Source organism: Saccharomyces eubayanus, chromosome II, assembly GCF_001298625.1.
Source record: "Saccharomyces eubayanus strain FM1318 chromosome II, whole genome shotgun sequence".
Taxonomy (NCBI): domain Eukaryota; kingdom Fungi; phylum Ascomycota; class Saccharomycetes; order Saccharomycetales; family Saccharomycetaceae; genus Saccharomyces; species Saccharomyces eubayanus.
This window is the reverse complement of record NC_030977.1, coordinates 286,486-308,969: the sequence shown is the minus strand read 5'-3', so window position 1 is coordinate 308,969 and position 22,484 is coordinate 286,486. Positions and strand designations below refer to the sequence as shown.

Genomic DNA, 22,484 nt, shown 5'->3' with positions numbered 1-22,484 from the left:
GACTGATGTAAAAACCACATGAGAATAGAGTTAATGCCAGCAACACTGCCAGAGCTTGCGTTTCGTATTTCCAGTCATTGTCGGTTGCCCTAACTTGTTTAATTAAGTGATAAAGATGTCTGGCATACATACACCATAGATAAGCGCGCTCTATATGCTAAACTAGCCGTATATTCAAATCCAGCATCGCCTGCAGAGCAGCTAGCTTATAGTGTCAGGTCAGAACGATTTACTTTTTGATTAAATTGTTTGCCTTGGGTCTAAGCTCAGAATTTTCTTTTAATACACACTGTAAAGAAAAGCTCATATACGACTGTAAGCGGCTATATTAGTAGCCGAATAGAAGTAGGTTGATATTACAGCTCGGTAACAGATCAAGTACCAAAAACTAGTTAGGGCGGACGCGTGGTAGGCTATACAATCATATAACATTGCTATAATGAAACATTTTATAAGTAGCCGCAGAAGGCAGCATATCTTGACTCTGTTGCCTTTCAGCAAAGACTTGAACCTTGTAAAAAATAAAGGAGAAATACATATTTCGACAAGCCGTAGTCGCCATCGACTTGAATTATTAAATAATGATTTTATTAGAATAGGTGCCTTCATACACATTAATTCATGTATGATAAAATATCTGAAAGAAGAATAATAATATTAACACTATTACTATTGATAAACATTGTCTCATCATGATACAAATAACCAAATCTGGTAATCAGTGAAGATAAGATTGAAGGTCTATTAATTGATCAGAAATTAAGATATAAGAGGACGAGTTATACATGATAACTTATTGTCCATATTCTGAATTATGTCTGAACCATTGGTTTTTAAATAACCAATCWGCATGTGTTTTATATACCTCTCTTATATAATAATAAGAAAGAACTGCTTATTCTTAATCATCAAAACTTACTATACTAACTAATTATCAACAGATTTTAGTAAACTCATGAAGATCACGATCCAAACTCTTCCCATCAAAACAGTACAACGAACTTCTGCAGAAGACACTTCCAATAGGTTTCGGGTCCAATGGTCCAGTGGTTCAAGACGTCGCCTTTACACGGCGAAGATCCCGAGTTCGAACCTCGGTTGGATCATTCCTATTTTTTTTGCGCGAAGGTAATAAATATCCTATATTAAGGGTTGATAGTATTGAAAGTGCTTGTTGATGGCGGAGTGCGTGCTGCCATAAGTCGTTATCGCTATTGAATCAACGTTTGAGAAATGCTTAACAACAGAGATGAATATCACTGTAACTGTTTATGATAAAAACGTCAAGCACAAATTAGAAGAAAATAAAGCCAATGACAAGAGAACAAGCAACAATGATCTGCCAACATACAATAATGAATCTAAGGGCGCTGACGGAAGTGATTGTGCCATGTTTCCGACTAACATAAAGTGCTTATTTGAAGATAGTGAAGGGGACCCTGCAGACCTAAGCGGTACTGCTTTAACAGCAGGGATAGATAAGGAGGAGGATGAACCAGAGAATGTCATTATTGTTCAGTTAAACGAATCAGGATCTCTGGAAGATGTCACGCTGGTCAGTGATCAATACGAACTTCTATCTCACAGAGTAAGCAGCCCTGGATTGGAGGAGAATCAGTTAAGAACGCTTGTATCGCATAATAGTGACGATAAACTAAATGATGATGGGGAAGGCGTTAGTATTGACAGCGATAAACTAGGAATGGACTTGGATTTAGAACTTGACGTAATTTCACAGTTCTGTGACCTATCTCCTTCTGTTCGAGAGTTAAGCTTAAATGACTTGATTAAACTCTACGTCACACAAAATGAACAATTACAAATGGTTTCCAACTCTATATGACAACGGGAAAGAAAAACAACGTGAATAAACAAACATTCTTATGATATCTATATAAGTATATATGATGTATATTTTCATGATAATTCCGCAAAGTTTGCTGGCATTGGTTTTATTTTGATAACGTAAAACTGTTCAATTTCCCTTAGCTTTGCTGAATCAGCTTTGGTGATGAAGTTTATAGCCACACCTTTTCTGCCAAATCTACCACTTCTACCAATACGATGAATGTAATTTTCTATTATTTCAGGCAAATCATAGTTGATGACCAAAGAAACTTGCTGAACATCAATACCACGTGCCCAAACATCAGTGGATATCAACACACGAGAATGACCAGTTCTAAAATCGTTCATAACTTTATCTCTCTCTTCTTGTTTCATATCCCCGTGCATTGAAACCACAGCAAAGTTAGATTGAGTTAGACGCTGCGATAACCAATCAACCTTTTTCTTCGTATTACAGAATATTACACACTGTGTGATGGTCAAAGAGTCGTATATATCACACAAGGTATCGAATTTCCAGTCTTCTTTATCAACATTAACGACATATTGTTTGATACCTTCAAGAGATATTTCATCTCTCTTCACTAAGATTTTAACAGGATCATTCATGAATTTTCTGGTCACTTCTAAAATGTCTTTATTCATTGTCGCACTTACAACAACAACTTGGCAATTCTTAGGCAATTTAGCAAAAATATCATATATCTGCTGTTTGAAACCCAAAGTTTCGCTCAGCAATTCATCAGCTTCGTCCAAGATTAATACCTGGACATTTCTTGTTTGCAACATTTGCCTTTTTATCATGTCTAATACTCTTCCTGGTGTACCGCTGACAACTTGGCAGCCATTTTTTTGGAGTTTCTTCAAGTCATCTTTCAAGGTCTTACCACCTGTCATTGCAAATGCGTTGACATTCATATAATCGCCTAAATTTGTCACTACTTGTCCAATTTGGTTTGCTAATTCGCGTGTAGGAGACAGTATCAGTGCTTGCAAATCCTTTTTTCTTAAATCAATAGCTTGTAAAAGGCCAATAGTGAAGGTTGCTGTCTTACCTGTACCTGATTGTGCTTGTGCAATAACATCTTTACCAGAGATAATCTGTGTGATGGCTCTCGATTGGATAGAGGATGGTGCTTCAAACCCGTATGAATATATACCTCGAAGTAAATCTTCCTTTAAATCCATGCTTTCAAAAGTCGAAGTCACCTTTAATTTCTTGGATGTTTTGAATTTCAACTTTTGATCTTCTTCTCTGTTAAACGACATATCGGCTCTGTTCTTATTTTATTGTACTTCTGTTTGTATTAGCGGTTGGTGCTTTTTATGAAAGACTAGTGCCTTAGTATATCGACGTCTTCTATGTGCCTCAAGGTTTTTTTTTGGGCTCTGCTATTATCTAGCTCATCGCATGAATTAAATTTTTCAACCTCGGTTGAAGTCTTCTCGACGGCTGTGAAAAAGAACACAGAATGTTAATGATGGATGAATAGTAGCCAGGGTCTGGACAGCATTTATATCTCCCTGTGTACCATATCTCGAGCATATCCCTCAAACCGCATCCTGTTTACGCATTTTTTAGTTGATCAAGAAACAACGCAACAGTGCCAAATATTACAGAACAATGAATAAACAAGCTGTTGAAGAGAGAAGAATTGTAATTTCGATTGGCGGGGGGCATGCTACTGGTGTGGGAGCAATCGCAGTGGAGCTACAAAACACTTTTAAGAACCTCTTTAATTCTATTAATATAAGAGTAATAAACCTGGACAAAATGATAGAGGGAGATGTCAAGAGCTACAATAACGGCGACTATGATTTTGACAACATTCTTAACCTAGTATATGAAAAGCATGCTATAACTTCGCAAAATGACGTGATACAGCATGACTACGAGGACCCAATAGATTTAATAATAGTCTGTGGATGCTATGCTTTATACGATAAACGAATCAATGCAATCTCCCAATTGAAGGTATTCTTGGATAGTGATGCGGATAAAAGATTAATCAGTTTGATCAAAAAAAATAAAGTGGATACCAATGAGCAACTGGCTCAATTGATCACGGAGTACATGGACCACCTGCGCCCGGAGATGCAGCAATACATAGAACCAACCAGAGTCTTTGCAGATCTGATCATTCCTTCCACAAATGAAAACCTGGGCCGCGCTATTCTTGTTGACGGTATAGTGAAGACAATCGAGGAGACGAGAAGCCAAATGGGTGAAGCCAACAATGCAAACAGCAAGGTACGTCCACGTTTATGGGATTTTGAAGCAGAGACAATGGACTTAGAAAAGGATAGATACTACGATCTGTCGTGAGATCGTGGCCCTTTGAACCACACCCTCCTTCTGAACTAATTCAGTGTGGTTTAGACACACCCTCATCACACAGACATATATATCTGTATATACATAAACAGCTTACAGAAAAAACAAGCAATGCATATTAACCCTTCGCTCGATTTCAGTCCTGAGCCCGAAGAGACAATCCTACACCCACCAGAACCTGCTCATTGCACGCCAAGCTTCCAACAAAGAGTATTTTATCTTCACCTATCTCACATGTACTGCTCCGGTGTCATGTTCCTCATCGCGGTGACTTCTTTTTAGCAGGACGACTCTGCTCGGAAGCCTTGACTCGTGTTATCTCGAGTGAAGACTATGGCAAAGAACAAAGGCTGCAATCGTCACATAGAGCGTATATAAGCAGTGAGAGTCTACAATGTAGCAGGTATTGCCCAACAATATTATAAGCACATTTTCGAGGAAGCGTTTACCTGGTACACGCAAGAATGTCCACGTTCAAAAGTCTCGTGTTCAAGAGATTCAACTCAAATCTGAAGAAAACGGCCCTACATGATCTTCATGTGTCGCTAGGCGGTACGATGGTGCCATATGCAGGCTATAGCATGCCCGTACTATATAAGGGACAGACCCATATCGAATCGCATAATTGGACGAGAACTAATGCTGGTTTATTCGATGTGTCTCACATGCTACAGAGTAAATTATCGGGTCCACATTCCATTAAGTTTCTACAGCATGTTACACCTACTGATTTCAATGCTTTGCCTGTTGGTCACGGGACTCTGAGTGTTCTTTTGAACCCAGAGGGTGGTGTCGTGGATGATACCATTGTCACTAAGGAAAACCAAGACAATGAATTTTACATCGTGACTAATGCTGGCTGTGCAAAGAGGGACACCGAGTTCCTTCGTGGGGAGTTGCAAAACAACCCCGCATTGGACTGTCAATGGAAAATTATTGAAGGCAGATCTCTCTTGGCGTTACAAGGCCCCAAGGCTAAAGATGTCTTGGAACCACTATTGGAAAAAACGGCTAAGGGCAAAACTTTGAAAGAGTTGTTCTTTGGACAAAGAGACGAATTTGCATTGAAGGATGGTACTTTGGTCCAGATTGCTAGAGGTGGGTACACTGGGGAAGACGGATTTGAAATCAGTGTGCCCGATGAGAAGGCTGTTGAGTTTGCTGAACAGCTTCTAGCGAACCCCGTAATGAAGGCTATCGGGCTAGCCGCTAGAGACAGTTTGAGAATGGAAGCCGGCATGTGCTTATACGGCCATGAATTAGATGAAACTATTACACCTGTAGAAGCAGGATTGAACTGGGTGATTTCCAAGTCAAGAAGGAACCTAACGAATGAAAAGGACCGGTTCAACGGATACGCAAAGATAATGGATCAGTTAAACAACAAGACGTATAACAGGATACGAGTTGCGTTCAAATACTTAAAGAAGGGCCCTGCTGCCAGAAACGGTGTCAAGATTTTCTTGCCCGATGCTCAAACCGAAGTCGGTCTTGTCACATCAGGGAGTGCATCCCCCAGTTTAAACAACATCAATGTTGGTCAAGGGTATGTGGAGAAGGGYCACCACAAACGGGGTACAGAGTTGCTGGTTCAAGTGAGAAACAAGTTTTACCCAATCGAACTTGCGAAAATGCCTCTTGTGCCTACACACTACTACAAAAACTAGACGTCACAGGCTCGAAACGAAACGAAACGAAACGACCAGATAACCTAGGAAACTTTCAGAAAATACATATATACCAGTGACGGGGACAAACAATATAACAAACACGTATATTCATTACTTTATATCTCTAGCTATACTACTTTATCCTTCTTTGTCTCTTATGCCGCCTTGATCTTCTCTCCCCCTTCGCGCCGCAACAAGGCGATGGCGAGCTGAGCTGGGTGGGCGGTTATCTTTATTACTGATGTACCCCAGAGTTGTTTATACATCTGGGGAAGAGTGCAGAGGCACCCAAAACTATGCTTCACAGCTCAGGAGATATGAAGCAAACACAAACACAACAGTATCATGACATTTATCACAAGACTAATAATGCCGTTATCAAGGTGTTACAGAGAGCGTTTATCATATGTTTCTTTCTTTTGGGATCTTTGAGTATCGTAATCTTCCAGGTTTGTTTGCATTTGCTTCTACCCTGGAGTAAGATCAGATTACAGAATGGCATGAACCAGAGCAAGAAAGCGTTCATCGTTTTGCTGTGCTTGATTTTAAACATGGTGGCTCCCTCCTCTTTGAATGTCACTTTCGAAACATCACAATCATCGAAGAGTTCCTCACCTAGCGCCAATTCGCGTTTCAAATTCAAAGATAAGGCCATTATCATGGCTAACCATCAGATGTATGCAGATTGGATATATCTCTGGTGGCTTTCATTTGTCTCAGACCTAGGTGGTAATGTCTTTATCATTTTAAAGAAAACTTTAAAATACGTCCCGATATTGGGGTTTGGCATGCAAAACTTCAAATTCATATTCTTAAATAGAAACTGGCAAAGGGATGAAACAACCCTAACTGATAGTTTAGTTTCCATGGACCTGAATGCAAGGTGCAAGGGGCCCCTATCGAATTATAAGGCTTGCTACTCCGAGACAAATGCATCCATTGCAGCCTATAATTTAATAATGTTTCCTGAGGGTACGAACATAAGCCCCAATACGAGAGAAAGAAGCGAAGCATACCGTCAAAGAGCCCGCTTGCACCACGTTCACTTGAGACATGTTTTGCTACCACATGCTAAAGGGTTGAAATTTGCACTAGAAAAGCTGGCTCCTAGTTTAGATGCTATCTACGATGTCACCATTGGTTATTTTCCGGTCCTGAAGACTGAATACGCTGGCACCAAATTTACTCTAAAAAAAATTCTTTTGATGGGTATATACCCTGAGAGAATAGCTTTCCATATAAGAGAATTTGAGATCAACGAGATCCCCTTGCAAGATGACGAGGTTTTCTTCAATTGGTTACTGGATGTGTGGAAGGATAAGGACGAATTACTTGAAAACTACTACAATTCAGGCCAGTTCAAGAGCCTCAACGAAAATAAGAACCCGTCCGCTGTCGTTGTTAAGCAAACAGACGGATTCCAACACGATGCGCTAGCACCCCGGATCCTTTCCTACTACGGTATGCTGGCTTTCCTTGTGTTCCTATTTGCGATGAAAAGGCTCTCCGAGCTACCAGTAAGCTAGCGCACTCGCCCTCCATCTTGATCCAATTGGCTCCTATCGGCCGCGCACACTCACCACAATGGAAAGGTATATATAAAGTAGTAGTTGCTCTATATCGAATATAATGACATCTTTTAATCTCATCGCTGGAAGTGTCGGCGCCCCCAATTGCGCGCCGTTTCGCAGTTTTTTTTTTTTTCAGTACAGGATCAAGTCAGAAATACTTTTTCCTCTTGTTTTGTCTCTGTTGGCTAGTGAGATCTCCAACAAAAGGAAAAATCCGGAGAGTTGCCGTATATTATCAGAACCGTCTTTTCTATTCTTTATTTTATTCTGTACGCCATTCTGTCTTCTCTTCCATTCTATAACTTTCTGTATATATAGAACTAAAGCCAAAAGACTATGAATACTTCTGACAAAAATCATGATAAAAAACCTAATACGTCGAGAGAACAACTGCAACCCTTGCACCAAAAAGAGTCCGAAGAATGCATAAAAACGCTAAAAGATCTTAATGTGCCAGAGACGAAGAAACTTTCTTCGGTCTTGCATGGTAGAAAAGCAAGTACGTACTTGAGAATTTTCAGAGATGATGAATGTTTAGCCGATAACAACAACAGTACCGATAATAATAACAATGAGAAATCTTCGTCTTACGCGGGCAAAAAGCCAAGGTCAAAATCGTCTTCCAAACCGATATCAGAAGCATTACGGCCCTCAAACAAAAAAACATACTCAGACGCTTTGTCTTCATCATTGTCATTGTCATCTTCAATTCTATCACACCACGAGAAACCGGCAATACAGCACAACGAGCACGTGGCGCAGGGCGATAATATTAACACGATCAATGAGGGGGTTCAAGTCTCTGATGAGGATGTTGGGAAACAACAATCGCACCAACAGCAGGTGATACATCAACAAACCTTTCCAAAAACAAGCCAAGATATAGATGACGGATCCATCTCACCTAAATCCACTTACCAGAATACTCTACACGGACTATCAGAGGATTTAACACTGAAACCTGTCTCTTCTGCAACGTACTACCCTCATAAAAGTAAAGCTGATTCTGGTTATGAAGAAAGGGATAAAATGGAAAATGATATCGACACCATTCAACCTTCCACCATAGGTTTCGTGCCTAGCATARCAACACTACCCAGGACATACAATAGGCACACCTTTAGAGTCAAGACTCATTCGGCCTTGTCACAGTCCTTGAAGCAAGAAAACATCAACAATCGTGGCATTAATCAAAATGCTCAACAATCTGAATCTGTGCAGCAAGGCGAACCAAACAGAAAACAAATCAAACCTCCTGCACAGAATAGCAAAGATGAGCAGGAGGAAGAAGAGGAGGAAGATGAGCATAGGGAATACCCATTAGCAGTAGAGCTAAAGCCATTTACAAATAGAGTTGGAGGCCACACTGCCATATTTAGATTTTCGAAGAGAGCCGTTTGTAAGGCACTAGTGAATAGAGAAAATAGATGGTATGAAAATATAGAATTAAGTCACAAAGAACTGTTGCAATTTATGCCACGTTATATCGGTGTCCTGAATGTTAGACAACATTTTCAGTCAAAAGATGATTTTTTGAATGATTTAGATGAGGGAGATAACAATAACAATAACAATAGCAATAACAACATAAAAAGTAATATTTATCGCAATGGAAATGACGATGCCCCAATTAACGCAGAACCAACAGGGACTCCCTTGACCCACATACATTCTTTTCCCTTGGAAAACTCATCGAGACAAATGCTTGAAAACACGCTTCCTGAGACGGAATCGGTTCAACCACATGTCAAGAGATCTCTTTCGAGTTCTAACCAACCTTCTCTACTGCCTGAAGTTGTTTTGAATGATAACAGACATATCATCCCAGAATCCTTGTGGTACAAATATTCCAATTCTCCCAATTCAGCGCCAAACGATTCTTACTTTTCTTCTTCTTCTTCCCATAACTCATGTTCCTTAGATGATCATGGCAATATGAACAAATTAAAAAGACGCGACTCTGGATCTACAATGATAAATACAGAATTGAGAAATCTAGTAATTAGGGAAGTATTTGCACCAAAATGCTTCAGAAGAAAAAGAAATTCTAACACAATTTCCACAGGAAAACACAATTCGCACACAGATTCAAACCCACCTTCTCACCTGCAAAAATCGCGAGCTTCATCGCATGATGCCTCGAATACATCCCTAAAGACTCTCGATGATTCATCGTCATTAGCGAACTTAGATTTACAAACTGGCAATTCTAATTCCGGTTCAAGTCCACATGGCCCACTGCTAAAAAAGTCGCTTCATGAAAAAATATCCAATGCATTAGAAAGCTCGCATTCAGTTATGGATTTGAAGCAATTTCATAAGAACGAACAAATGAGACACAAGGATTCATTTTGCAACACTTTGTCGCCCATTTTGACTGCATCTAATTCGAGAGATGATAGCGAGTTCAGCTCTTCTCCTAATCATGCCAACAACACACAAGAAGGTGTATTTGATATGGATGAAGATACGGGGAATGACACGATAAAGATAGATAGCCATGACCAGTGTGGCGCCCCTGATAATAACATGATTATAAAATCATTGGGTTATAACGTTTCAAACGACTACAGCCATCATGACATTGAATCAGTCACATTCGAGGAAACATCCCACACCATTGTCTCTAAATTCATTTTATTAGAAGATTTAACAAGAAACATGAACAAACCGTGTGCATTCGATCTAAAGATGGGTACAAGGCAATACGGTGTAGATGCTAAGAGGACCAAACAGCTATCACAGCGTGCCAAATGTCTAAAGACTACGTCCAGAAGATTAGGCGTTAGAGTCTGTGGCCTAAAAGTTTGGAATAAAGATTATTATATCACCAGAGACAAGTATTTCGGTAGAAGAGTTAAGGTTGGTTGGCAGTTTGCAAGAGTTCTTGCACGATTCTTATATGACGGTGAGGCAATTGAAAGTATAATTAGGCAAATTCCAAGGCTAATCAAACAATTAGATACTCTGTATTCTGAAATTCTCAATTTAAAAGGTTACAGATTATACGGTGCATCTTTACTACTAATGTATGACGGCGATGCCAACAAGGCAAACTATAAGAAGAAGAACGGCGCTCGTGTGAAAGTTAACTTAATCGACTTTGCACGTTCTGTAACCAAAGAAGATACAATGGAATGCCTGGATAAATTCCGCATACCACCAAAATCACCGAATCTAGAAGACAAAGGATTCTTAAGAGGTATAAAGAGCTTGAAGTTTTATCTGTTACTAATATGGAATTATCTGACAGCTGATTCGCCATTAATTTTTGATGAAACAGAAATGACTGATATGATTAATGATGAGACAGATTCGAATAATACTTCTTCCTCTGCGGGTCCCAAAACCAAATTTAGTGGGAAATGGGATTGGCTGGACGAATTTGACCGAGAAGATGAGGAAATGTATAATGATCCAAATAGCAAACTAAGACAAAAATGGAGGAAATACGAATTGATTTTTGATGCTGAACCAAGATATAATGATGATGGTGAAGTTAGTGATTAAATGAGGAAAAACAATATTAGAAAAGTTGTCTGCAATCCCTACTACTAGATTCTATACTGCTACACAAATCACAAATATACAACGAGCATATCATATATATCTATCTATAAACGTATATGAGAAAACAAACGGATTTATATTTTGCATATTATTAGACGTTGATGTCAGCATTAAGGCTTTAGAGAGCTGTTCAAGGCCGGGTAAAGATTAGCATCTCAAAAAATCGATCAAGAAATAAACATTAGCCAACACAGGGCATAGTTAGATGTTAAGACAAAGGAGTGGTGAAGGGGAGAAGCGTGTGGCAATATATCGGTTAATTATGGCTAGTACGTCTAGTGAGGAAAACAAAACAATGTCGACCACTGACGAATTTTTCATAGAACAAAGGAATATAGTGTTGCAAGAGATCAATGAGACGATGAGTTCAATCCTAAACGGTTTAAATGGTCTGAATATTTCCTTGGAAAGTTCAATCGCTGTGGGGAGAGAATTTCAGTCCGTTTCGGATTTGTGGAAGACATTTTATGACGGGCTGGAAAGTATATCTGATGAAGTGCCCATTGACGAGCAATCTACTTTACCTCAAACGAAGACAACGACTAAATGAGCCGTGGCGGTTCCTTTTGTTTCTTTATTCTTATTGTTTATAATTCAGGGTTTTTCAGTGGCAAATTAGATAAAGGGGTATTTAAAATATAAATTGTAATTTAAGCGTAACGTGTAACTAATGCATAAAAAACTTTTTACTCGTTCAAATAAAAGAGAGCCTCAAGCCTCTGTATTTCCACTTCCCGCATTTAAGCTTGGTTATTTTCTGCTTTTGGCGATGAGAGCTGTTTTTTGGATAGGCCTACTTTGTATTTAACCTTGTTGGAATCCACTTGATAGAGTGTCTTGTTTGTCTCATATATCAAGTCTTTTAAGCTCTTGTTCTTTCTGGGTGGGCTCTTCTTTCTTGAAGATAGTGGCTGTTTTCTAGTAGGCTCTTTAACCGTTGTATTTTGTTTCTGTTCTTGCGTTATTCTATTTGCATCCGGATCAGTATTTTCAGCAATAAAACTTCCGTTTTGTTTGCTCTTGGTCAAATCCCTAACACGGTGATGTTGCCTTTCTAACTCCAAATTAAACAGTTTTCTTTCAACAACATTGATATTGACATTAGATGGGGTCGTAATTGACCTTTTGTTTCTTCTAGCAGGTGCCTCTTCAGCACACGGCTTCTTTCCGGCACTAACGGATTCTGCTGGTGTTGGCACTGCAGTAGTACAGCTTCTCTTGCTCAATCTTTGTTGCATTATTTCGCCCTCTAGCTCTTTTGCCTGCCTTTGTTTGTTGCTGTAGCTCTAAAGGATTCTACTTGGGCGGCTACCCAGATAAATAAAGATATATATAACGAAAAACAAAGGTAACGCAAGATGGCCGTAAATCGGCAAATTGCACAAAGATAAAGAGGAGAGTTCTAAATAAGTCATCCTATAACGGCCATCAAAGCTACTACTCCTCTATGGCTCCTCCTTTCAGCCAATATTAATTCAGAACAGCGCCACCTTCTGTAGCCTAAAATACATGTCCCTCGCACCAGCAACAAGCAGGCCCTGTCCGGTATCCATAAACTACTCTATACAATCGTTCATTCCACCCAACAGCAACCCCACGAAAGTACTACCACATCTGGACAACTAAAGATAATTCTGTCTTCTTTGACTGGCATGAGATCAGTGATTACAGTCACTCGCGACGAATTCAGATAAACGGAGTAGCGGCTGGCATAATGCCAAGACAAAGATGATAGGTAAAACATCGGGAAATCGGTATTGTCGTTGCTGCAGTTGTCGTAGATGTTCCAAGGAGGTGCATATTTAACAAACTAAAGGACACGTAAACGTGCCTTCATGAATTTTAATCCGGCTATAGGAAATCACAAGCTAAGTCATTATGTGCATGTTTTCTGCACGTTCACCACTTTTTGTATACTGGGAACTGAAACAAGACAAGCTATAACGGCACTTTCGACCTACTCGGGGGCCTATATAACAGCCCCTACAGTTCTTTGGTCTAATCTGACATCGTGCATGCTGATGGGAATCATGCAATCCTTGAATGCATACAGTTGGATGAAAGATCACCAAATCTTATTTTTGGGCGTGACCACAGGCTACTGCGGTTCTCTGTCTTCGTTTTCTACCATGCTGTTAGAAATGTTTGAACACTCTACCAGTTTAACCAACAATAACATTGCCCATCATGCAAAATTGCCCAACAGAGCTTATGGAATAATGGAGTTTTTGTCCGTCTTACTGGTTCACCTTATGGTGTCCATGTGCAGTCTTATTTTTGGCAGGCAATTAGGGAAGAATATTATCGTTACTTATGGCTCTATAGCTTTTGCGAAGGCGTATACTCCTCCTACAGATACTGTAAGTGAAAATGCTGGAGATGTGAATATAGAAGAAATGGAAAAGAATACTCTTGAATATAATTTTAAAACTCCTGCACCTTATATTCTGAGGTTATTCGATTTTATAGATAACTTGGCCTACGCATTAGCTTTCCCATTAATCGTCTTATTCGTTGTTTTATGTGCATACTACGACAATTATTCAAGGGGCAAATGGACATTGCCATGCCTATTTTGTATCTTTGCCGGCTTTCTACGATATTGGTTAGCAAAGCGTTTTAATAAAACAAACAAAAAATTTCCACTGGGGACTTTTTTTGCAAACATTCTAGCCACATTATTAGTTGGTATATTTACAATGGTACAACGTGGAAAAAGACATTCCTTTATGGATATTCCCGTCGTGAACAGTTTGAATTCATGCCACATTGTTTCCGCCTTAATATCCGGCTTTTGTGGCACTTTAAGTACCATCAGTACTTTTATTAATGAAGGTTATAAACTCCAATTCATTAATATGCTTATTTATTATACCATTTCGATCGGATTCTCTTACTGTTTATTGGTGATTACTTTGGGCTCTTATGCCTGGACGAGAGGTTTGACCCACCCTGTTTGTTAATTTTTTTTTTTGATTGGTGGTTTTTCTTAATTTTTTGGTTGTGCATATAGATCTCGTTATTCTTCCTCATTTTTTGGGTCTCTTTTTATTTTCTCTATAATAATTAAATACTTTAATATTAATAATTGCTCGTGCATTGTAAATACGATTTGTTGGATCATTTTTTGAATATTTGAGATATCTTTTTTGTCTTCTATTTTAAATTTTAAAGTTAGAGACTCTGTGATATACACTTATGCTAACTAGTACTTCTTCCCCTTTTATAGGCCGACTTTAAGTAATGCAATGCGGCTTCAATTTTATTTGAAATACCTACATTAAATTGTGAGGTTTCTAATTTAAATGCTTCCAATTCTACCAACAGCTTGTTGAGATCTTTCGAATTTAAATCGCCATCTTTTTGTTGGTTAACTACAAATGCAAAATTTAGATAAAACAAACCTTGGGTCAGTCTATTTTCAACCTCAGAATCATCAAGGATCATTTTTACAAAAGTAGCTTTCATATTACGCCATAATTTTTCATCAATTTTCAAACAACTACTTTTTCTACCGCAAATGTTTAAGCATAGCCCTAAATGTAACAGAATGATGTCGACTTTTGTATCGATTAATGGGTAAATGCCGTTCAAGATTGTATTCATCGAGTCTTGGTATATCGCATCCATATCTTCATTCAAGCTATGTCCATATCCCTCTATATTAGTCAATAAAATCAAGACCTTAATCAGGGAATCATTATCGACCATATTTTTGAATTCTTCCTTTATATTGCCAACTACGCCATCTAACATATCAGGTTGCTTTATGAATATGAGGCCAAATGTAGAACTTGACACTATTTTTTCCAACAGATGAAGAATTTTATTGATATCTTGATTGAACAAATACCTGTCCGAAGCTACAGTAGAAATTCTCTTTACTATATCTTTCGAAAATTTCCCATATATGCTCCAAAGTGATAATGAATAGGAAAGCCCCGTTTTAAAATGGGTTTTACGAAGAAAATCTTCGAAATTCAAGGAGGATAGCTTATTCATATGTTTATTTCTTTTGCTTACTTTGCTGGTATTTCGACTTAATTCAATAGAAAAAACTTCAAAATTAGAGGGGAAATCGCATTGAGATTCACTGACCTTATTTAATAAATAGCCCTGTAATAATAACAGTTCAGCAAAATCTAATTTTACTCGTGAAAAAACAAGCTTGATTACTTCTTTTTTGAAATATCTTTTCGCATATTGGAAAAATCCGTCATCATTAACTATCATCAGAGATAAATTCAGAAGTATTTTGAAGTAATCGTTAATTGACTGTTCATCGTTATTGTCATTTTTAGAATTCGATAAGAAAAACTCAATATCGTCTTGATATTTGATTGTATCTCCCATATTTTTTAACTCATTGTAGTGATTTGTTGAAGACAGCCCTTCTTTTTCAGTGTTGCTGCTGTCACCGTTGTTTTTAATTATCGTGTTAGCTCTCTGATCATCGTCCTCTTCTTCCGCTATTTCATCATCTTTATTTTTGTTTATTAAGATGGTTCGAGATTTTCCATATTTTCTGTTTTTAAGAGTACTCGTATCTTCTTCTTCAACGTTATCTTCCTTCAATTCATTCTCGAACATTTTATTAAATACATCATCGTCCGCCTTCGGTAGGTTTAATATAAACTCGTTGATATCATTGTATATTTGTTTTGCCGATTCTGATTCATTTTGCGTCATAACACCGTCTTCATCTTGTCCATTCAATTCGATTGACGACTCTATGCTTGTGTCGTGCCGTTGGTATGTCCTCCTTTTCTTTCTTTTAGAGGTCTTTGAACCATCAAGAAAATCGAATGCGCTTAACTTCTCCTTCTTCATAAGGACCAAAGAAGTATCATCACTAGTGATAGTTTTAACATCCTGTATACTCTCCTTTGAGTTCTGTGAAAGGGCATCTTCATTGATATTAACAAATGAAGTTGAGGCGTGCTCACCAGGGTCATGTTTATCCAAAAATACTTCAACTGGATGATCTGCTATACTGCTAGACATAGTAGAACTTAAGTCGGGAATAATAGAATTCACATCATCATCGCTAAATTCCACATTAGAAGACGATGACGATCCTCTATTAGATTTTAAAGAGGATCTAAAAACTGGACCCCTCCTTCCATATGCTCTCATTTTATTGAAACCAAGTATGCTTAGGATAGGAATTGATTCCTTTTGCGCCGGATTCTGTTGTTGTTTTTATTTCGTTTTCCTTTGTAGTGAAGCTTTGTTATTAAATAAAAGTCGCGTAAAACCAACGAGGCCTGTTTGACCACATATTTGGCTTGAAAGAAAGCTTATTTAAAAATAAGAAGGGGAAACTAGAAACGATATTATATTTTTTGTTCTACGTAAAGTTTTTATATTGAGAAGATTGGACGGAGAAGGCCAAATCATATCTTTTGTAGGTAACCTTGTTGAATTAATCGTTCTACATCAGATTGCCTTACGAAAAATTGAGAATCTTTGATTAGGTTGAACACACCATATTCGGTTTGGATTTCGCCAGCGTCTTTGAGGACTCTGACGTCGATAAAAACATCACTCGGAGGTACCAAAGAGCCAGACAAATCGATATCAGCCAGATCACCACTTTTCAGCTCAGTGATCAAATCCGAGTATTCTTTTAGATACTCTTGCTCTTGATGAGAAAGGTCATTTGTATCCTGCTGACTAAAAGCTATGCTATTCATCAAGTCTAGGCCGTTATTATTCCAAGCCATAGAATCCAGCATATCAGTCCTTAATTTGTGATATGCCAAGAGGCATCTCTTATTTCGTTCCATACACAATAACGTGACGAAGTATTGACACTTGGCCACCTTGTCGTCGAGCTTACCCAATTGTTGTTGTTCTTTTAGGTACTCTGTATTTTTGCGTAGATTCGAAATTTCCTTTAAGATATTTCGTATTATATCTTCGTGATACATAGGTAGCTTGGCATTCTGGTTGCTTCTTGTGTACAATTGTTTCGTCCTCTTGGCTTCTAAAACCAGCTTATTGGCTAAATCTCCATACATGGGATCTTGTGATGATGGGTTACAGAGACGCTTTTCCTTATTCTCCTTTTTACTCTCTGCGTATACTTACTTACTCGTCAGTTACTTAATAGACTATAAATTTCGCGTCGCTAGAGTAATAAGCAAAAGTTGCTCAAATTTGAAAAAAGCATTTTCTTCAGGAGCAATGAACCGATTCAGTCTGCTGCGCAAAGTCAAGGTTCAGAAGTAATTCATATATGCTGTGTGCTGATACTATGTACGCTGCAGTTACTAGATAATATACAAAAAAGATACACTTCATGTAAAAAAAAATTTGGAGTTTGATTGAAAGTTTATAAAAGATATTTAGTTTATAATTAAATTTCTATAATACAAAGCTTAATCGTGCTTCAAAGTTTCAGTGAAGACAGCAGCTGGCTTGGTACCGGTCTTTTCGACCTTCTTGGAACCTAGCTTTTCAGCAGCAAAAACCTTGGCGTAAGGGTTCATTCTCAACAAGATTTGCTTGTTCTTCAATGGGTTCTTCTTCAAAACGTGGGTACGCTTTTGGGTAGCTTGACCAGCTGGTCTAACAGCAGATTGGATTTCAGAAGAGTTGATGATTCTGGTAACATCGGAGGTGGAGATGATGTGGGATGGCAAAGTGTAACCGACCTTGGAAGAGGCAACGGTTTCGGAACCCCAGACTTGGTCCAACTTGGAGAAGGCAGCTTCAGTCCAGATGACGAATCTACCCAAGTGAGCACCTGGAGCCAATTGCAACAAGTTCAAAGAGGCAACGTTAGAGGTTTCGACACCTGGGACGTTTCTCAAAGCCTTGACAATACCGTTGTCTTCAGCGTATACGACTAATGGACCTCTTCTTTGAGTCCATCTTCTGTTTCTGTACTTACCTTGACCAGCTCTCAATTTCTTGGACTTCAAGACCTTCAACAAGTCGGAGTGAGCACCAACAGCCTTCAAAGCAGCAATGGCATCCTTAGTCTTTTGGACGGATTCCAAATCGGAGGAAACAACCAATGGAATTTCTGGAATCTTTTCGACTCTGTGACCTCTGGCCAAGACCAAAGAGGCAACAGCAGTAGCAGCAATAGCAGAAGCAGTGGCGTAACGCTTTTCGTTGTGGTTAACCTTAACGTTCCACTTTCTCCAGGTTTTAGTTGGAGCGAACATACGACCACCACGACACATGTTACCGAAAGCACCTTGACCGGATCTACCGGTACCACCACCACCAACTCTTGGAATACGGGCGACAGCACGACCAGTACCCCAGGATTCAGCAGAGGTTTGGTGACCAGCCTTTTCAGAGACAGCGTAAGCTTGTCTCTTGTTCTTGTTCACAGAGGTGAAAACAGTGTGGACAATGTCTGGACGGATAGGAGCGGAGAAGACAGCTGGCAATGGCAAGGCATTGGCAGTAGCTTCACCGGTCAAGGAGTGAACAGTAACTTGTGGACGGGACATTTCGATGATTGTTCTTGGTATATTGAGCAAACTCTAGAAGAAAAAGAAAACCCAAGTAGCAATGCCTAAAGAGAAAAGATTTGAAAGTATCTCTTCGCTTAAATAATTTTTCAGGCGAAAATTTTTCATTTTTTTTCATTTTTTTTTTCACTATTGCCCTCGTGTGGCGTGATAGTAATACGCTATGAGATACTTAATGCTATTTAGGTTAGTCTTTTGAGACATCTATCTAAAATCTCTTGCTCGGATTGCACCAAGATGCGAGAGTTCTGGAGCATTGCCTCAGTCACTCCTGCTTCCTTTACTGCGTGGCTATCGGTTAAAGTGGGCAGTTGCTTGTTCTTTAGTAGCTTCGACAGTATTTTCTTGGTGTGTAGGTTGTCGGTCTTGGCTAAGAAGGGCAATTTTTCCTCGTTGATGATAGAGTCGGTGATATGGTGAGATGCCTTTTGAGAAAAGAATGTGTCCCATTGCGCTGTTGTTAAAGTTAGCAGGTTGGCCAGGGCCCACGTCGAAGGCGAAGGCTCGCCGCTGAAATCAATGTATAGTTGGGATAGCCACGACTTCAAAACATCTTCCTCGTCCTCATCCTCGTCCTCATCCTCATCCTCATCCTCGTCCTCATTTTCATCCTCATCGCTTTCTTCCTCTATTTCACTGTTCACTTCCTGGTGCGAGCCATCTGATTGCGCTTCGTTCTGTTCGTCTTCATCTTCTTCCTGGCGCATTTGAGCGTACCATGCAGAAAACAATCCATGGCCGACTTGGCTCCACCACTTAACTTTCTCCTGGTGTTTGTCATCTTTCCTGAAAATTTCCAAAAAATCGGGTCCCAAATGAACAATATCATATTGGTTTCCAGGTATGGTAAACCCATATCTGGCCAATAGAAAAACGTTCGACAGCTCGCCATATGAATTAAATATTTCCTGACCCTGGTTTACATCGTTCTTTAGCACCAAGTCAACGCATTCGTCTGGGTTTTGTATACCATCATCATCATCGTCTTCGTCATCCGCGCTCTTATTAGAGCATACGTCCTCCAAATTATTTTCGAGCCTATTGATTAAGTTATCGTCAATAGTAGCAGTACCTGTACCGCCCGTCGCAGGCGTATGCTTCTCTTGTTCCTTTGCTTCCAGGAATTCCTCCGCTATCAGGTGTTTGCACATACCAGGCTCGCCACATTTGTCACAAACATCATACAACGATACAAACTTCAAATCAGGTTTTGTAGCATGGTGATTGAACAGGTCCGCAATGGGGACTAGCGCTGTTTCATGATACGAATCGATTTCAAACCCCCTTGACGATAACGTGTATGCCACCGAAATGAACCTTTCTAGCTTCAATTTATAATCTTTTTCACGCTGCTTCTCATCAATGTGGAAGAATTCTGCAGGTACCTCCAATCCAAATTCTTCATTCCAGTTGTGTGCCAGATTTACGGCGGTTTCAAATCCTTGTATGATTTCATCCTCTGGTGCCAAAGCATCGAATAAAGTATCAAAACTAGTTCCCTTCAAAAGTTTCTTGCCATTTGTACTCCAAAAGCTTGGCGGTAGATTCAAGCGGCCTTTATCATCGTGGAACCGGATGGTTCGCAGAAAGGAGTACCAATGACTAGTGTTCTTGAAAACTGTGATTTCGTAGATAAATGCCATGTTTAGCGCCAACATACCGTCAATATCGTTATCGCATAACAAATTGGCAATGGAGCTGTTAGATGCAGAGAAAATTGAGGACTTATTCAGCGTCAATATTGTCTCGCCCTGCGCAATGTCGGACTTGGCAAAGACGCCCAACCCGCCAAGGGCAGATTCTCTTATATCGCACTTTGAATTTTCAAACTTGGCATTGCAGTCAGCAACAAACTTTATGATTCGATCTATGTCATCCTCACAAGTCACCGACATTTCTCTTGTTGCAGCGTAAAGTAAAGGGATATTCAAAAATCATAACCTCTATCTCATTCCGACTGTTATTATTCATTTTTTTGACATCTGCGGTTTATTTTTCATTTTTTTTATACAGTACATTTCAGATGTTCAACAGAAAAAAGTGGATACACAAGGACAGAAAAGGCAAAGTAAAGCACATATAGAGATGTACTTCAAGGCAACACTTGTGTAGCCATATTGGTCATGCCACACCAACCCTGTCTTGTAAATTGCAATGTCTTGTGGCATTGCTTGGGTTACGTTGTTTGGCATGTACTCATACATCGCTATCGACGACACGTTCTTGAAAAATTTTTCAGATGGGATGACATGTGAAAAATGTAGTAATCGAGAACTGTAAATAGCCTGGGGGACTATCTACCGATGTTGACTATTTAGTGCACGTTAGTTTGCCAAGACACAGTTATTGCTAGTTATCTTCCCAGACAGTGAACCCACGACTCCCAACTGACACGCTTCCCAACTATATAAATGTCAGACAAACCAGAGATAAAACCTCATGGTACCAGCAAAGAGATTGTGGACTCAGTTACTGACGCCACCTCAAATGCCATTAATAAACTCCAAGAAGAACTCAACAAGAACCCTAGCGGGTCTGCCACACCAGCGACTAAGGAAAATGCTGTGGCTGCAAAGGAAAGCAGGAAATACAACTTCTTCATTAGAACCGTCTGGACGTTTGTTATGATTAGTGGATTTTTTATCACATTAGCCTCAGGCCATGCGTGGTGTATAGTACTGATTTTGGGCTGTCAAATCGCTACCTTCAAAGAGTGTATTGCTGTAACAAGTGCGTCTGGTCGTGAGAAAAACTTGCCACTAACAAAGACGTTGAACTGGTACCTCCTTTTCACCACCATTTATTACCTCGATGGGAAATCGCTTTTTAAGTTCTTCCAAACGACTTTTTACGAGTACCCTGTATTGAATTTCATCGTAACAAACCACAAGTTCATCTGTTACTGTCTCTACCTTTCGGGATTCGTTTTGTTCGTCTGTAGTTTGAGAAAGGGGTTCCTGAAGTTCCAGTTTGGTTCATTATGTGCTACCCATATGGTTCTTCTTCTAGTGGTATTTCAAGCCCATCTGATCATCAAGAATGTTCTTAACGGGCTATTTTGGTTCCTACTACCATGTGGGTTGGTCATCGTTAATGATATCTTCGCCTACTTATGCGGTATCACTTTCGGTAAGACTAAATTAATTGAGATTTCTCCAAAAAAAACTTTAGAAGGTTTCCTTGGTGCCTGGTTCTTCACAGCCTTGGCAAGCATTCTATTGACAAGAATTTTAAGTCCATACACCTACTTGACCTGCCCTGTGGAAGATCTTAAGACAAATTTCTTCACCAACTTGACATGTGATTTGAACCCTGTGTTTCTTCCACAAGTTTACAAGCTCCCATCTATCTTCTTCGATGTTTTTCAAATCACTTCTATCACAGTCAAGCCAATATATTTCCATGCCTTAAACTTAGCTACATTTGCATCTTTATTTGCGCCATTTGGGGGTTTCTTCGCATCTGGTCTAAAGAGAACTTTTAAAGTAAAAGATTTTGGGCACTCCATCCCAGGACACGGGGGTATTACAGATAGAGTTGATTGTCAATTCATAATGGGTTCGTTTGCCAACTTATACTATGAAACATTTATCAGTGAACATAGAATAACAGTAGATACTGTACTATCCACAATTTTAATGAATTTGAATGACAAGCAAATTTTAGAATTGATCGATATATTGATTAGATTCTTATCTAAAAAGGGCATAATAACACCAAAAAATTATGAAAAGCTGGCTGATATCTTTAACGTCACTAAGAAATCTTTGGCAGGTCGCGCTTAAATATGTATAAAAAAATGTCAAAATAAAAGTGTATATACGTGCGTGAACTGGTAAATTTTTTAACGTGTATACGGTATGTCACTTGTTTTTTTTTTGTTTTATGTAAATCACCAAATATTATATCAATTCTTAAACAAAATGTATATCTAAAAAAACGTGTGCCTTAATGATGTCGCTTGAAAATTTGAAAAAAAAAAAAAAAAAAAAAAAAA

The 22,484-nt window shown here is 39.0% G+C and overlaps 14 protein-coding genes and 1 non-coding gene across 15 annotated transcripts; 9 read left to right on the top strand and 6 right to left on the bottom strand.

The window, feature by feature from the left end:
* The first annotated feature begins 1,032 nt into the window (after nt 1–1,032).
* On the top strand, nt 1,033–1,106 carry DI49_0221. The gene has a single exon. It is a non-coding gene; the product is annotated as a tRNA-Val (tRNA).
* A 143-nt stretch (nt 1,107–1,249) lies between these two features.
* Nucleotides 1,250–1,843, top strand: ATG31 (Atg31p; the record flags this gene model as incomplete). Its single annotated transcript, XM_018363468.1, has 1 exon — nt 1,250–1,843. One exon carries the CDS (start codon nt 1,250–1,252, stop codon nt 1,841–1,843), a length of 594 nt encoding a protein of 197 aa, XP_018223597.1.
* Nucleotides 1,844–1,917: 74 nt separating this feature from the next.
* Nucleotides 1,918–3,117, bottom strand: FAL1 (ATP-dependent RNA helicase FAL1; the record flags this gene model as incomplete). The annotated part of the gene is made up of 1 exon (XM_018363467.1): nt 1,918–3,117. One exon carries the CDS (start codon nt 3,115–3,117, stop codon nt 1,918–1,920), a length of 1,200 nt encoding a protein of 399 aa, XP_018223596.1.
* Nucleotides 3,118–3,472: 355 nt separating this feature from the next.
* DAS2 (putative uridine kinase DAS2) lies at nt 3,473–4,174 on the top strand (the record flags this gene model as incomplete). The annotated part of the gene is made up of 1 exon (XM_018363466.1): nt 3,473–4,174. One exon carries the CDS (start codon nt 3,473–3,475, stop codon nt 4,172–4,174), a length of 702 nt encoding a protein of 233 aa, XP_018223595.1.
* A 473-nt stretch (nt 4,175–4,647) lies between these two features.
* Nucleotides 4,648–5,850, top strand: GCV1 (glycine decarboxylase subunit T; the record flags this gene model as incomplete). The annotated part of the gene is made up of 1 exon (XM_018363465.1): nt 4,648–5,850. One exon carries the CDS (start codon nt 4,648–4,650, stop codon nt 5,848–5,850), a length of 1,203 nt encoding a protein of 400 aa, XP_018223594.1.
* Nucleotides 5,851–6,149: 299 nt separating this feature from the next.
* MLG1 (putative acyltransferase) lies at nt 6,150–7,379 on the top strand (the record flags this gene model as incomplete). Its single annotated transcript, XM_018363464.1, has 1 exon — nt 6,150–7,379. The coding sequence occupies one exon, from the start codon at nt 6,150–6,152 to the stop codon at nt 7,377–7,379; it is 1,230 nt and encodes a 409-aa protein (XP_018223593.1).
* Nucleotides 7,380–7,760: 381 nt separating this feature from the next.
* KCS1 (inositol polyphosphate kinase KCS1) lies at nt 7,761–10,934 on the top strand (the record flags this gene model as incomplete). The annotated part of the gene is made up of 1 exon (XM_018363463.1): nt 7,761–10,934. One exon carries the CDS (start codon nt 7,761–7,763, stop codon nt 10,932–10,934), a length of 3,174 nt encoding a protein of 1,057 aa, XP_018223592.1.
* A 265-nt stretch (nt 10,935–11,199) lies between these two features.
* On the top strand, nt 11,200–11,544 carry DAD1 (Dad1p; the record flags this gene model as incomplete). Its single annotated transcript, XM_018363462.1, has 1 exon — nt 11,200–11,544. One exon carries the CDS (start codon nt 11,200–11,202, stop codon nt 11,542–11,544), a length of 345 nt encoding a protein of 114 aa, XP_018223591.1.
* A 190-nt stretch (nt 11,545–11,734) lies between these two features.
* Nucleotides 11,735–12,232, bottom strand: HED1 (Hed1p; the record flags this gene model as incomplete). The annotated part of the gene is made up of 1 exon (XM_018363461.1): nt 11,735–12,232. The coding sequence occupies one exon, from the start codon at nt 12,230–12,232 to the stop codon at nt 11,735–11,737; it is 498 nt and encodes a 165-aa protein (XP_018223590.1).
* Nucleotides 12,233–12,829: 597 nt separating this feature from the next.
* On the top strand, nt 12,830–13,957 carry DI49_0212 (FluC/FEX family fluoride channel; the record flags this gene model as incomplete). The annotated part of the gene is made up of 1 exon (XM_018363460.1): nt 12,830–13,957. One exon carries the CDS (start codon nt 12,830–12,832, stop codon nt 13,955–13,957), a length of 1,128 nt encoding a protein of 375 aa, XP_018223589.1.
* A 238-nt stretch (nt 13,958–14,195) lies between these two features.
* On the bottom strand, nt 14,196–16,130 carry RAD61 (Rad61p; the record flags this gene model as incomplete). Its single annotated transcript, XM_018363459.1, has 1 exon — nt 14,196–16,130. One exon carries the CDS (start codon nt 16,128–16,130, stop codon nt 14,196–14,198), a length of 1,935 nt encoding a protein of 644 aa, XP_018223588.1.
* A 260-nt stretch (nt 16,131–16,390) lies between these two features.
* Nucleotides 16,391–17,017, bottom strand: PSF1 (DNA replication protein PSF1; the record flags this gene model as incomplete). Its single annotated transcript, XM_018363458.1, has 1 exon — nt 16,391–17,017. One exon carries the CDS (start codon nt 17,015–17,017, stop codon nt 16,391–16,393), a length of 627 nt encoding a protein of 208 aa, XP_018223587.1.
* A 360-nt stretch (nt 17,018–17,377) lies between these two features.
* On the bottom strand, nt 17,378–18,466 carry DI49_0209 (60S ribosomal protein uL4; the record flags this gene model as incomplete). The annotated part of the gene is made up of 1 exon (XM_018363457.1): nt 17,378–18,466. One exon carries the CDS (start codon nt 18,464–18,466, stop codon nt 17,378–17,380), a length of 1,089 nt encoding a protein of 362 aa, XP_018223586.1.
* A 203-nt stretch (nt 18,467–18,669) lies between these two features.
* RKM3 (protein-lysine N-methyltransferase) lies at nt 18,670–20,382 on the bottom strand (the record flags this gene model as incomplete). Its single annotated transcript, XM_018363456.1, has 1 exon — nt 18,670–20,382. The coding sequence occupies one exon, from the start codon at nt 20,380–20,382 to the stop codon at nt 18,670–18,672; it is 1,713 nt and encodes a 570-aa protein (XP_018223585.1).
* Nucleotides 20,383–20,898: 516 nt separating this feature from the next.
* On the top strand, nt 20,899–22,272 carry CDS1 (phosphatidate cytidylyltransferase; the record flags this gene model as incomplete). The annotated part of the gene is made up of 1 exon (XM_018363455.1): nt 20,899–22,272. One exon carries the CDS (start codon nt 20,899–20,901, stop codon nt 22,270–22,272), a length of 1,374 nt encoding a protein of 457 aa, XP_018223584.1.
* Between the last annotated feature and the right edge of the window lie 212 nt (nt 22,273–22,484).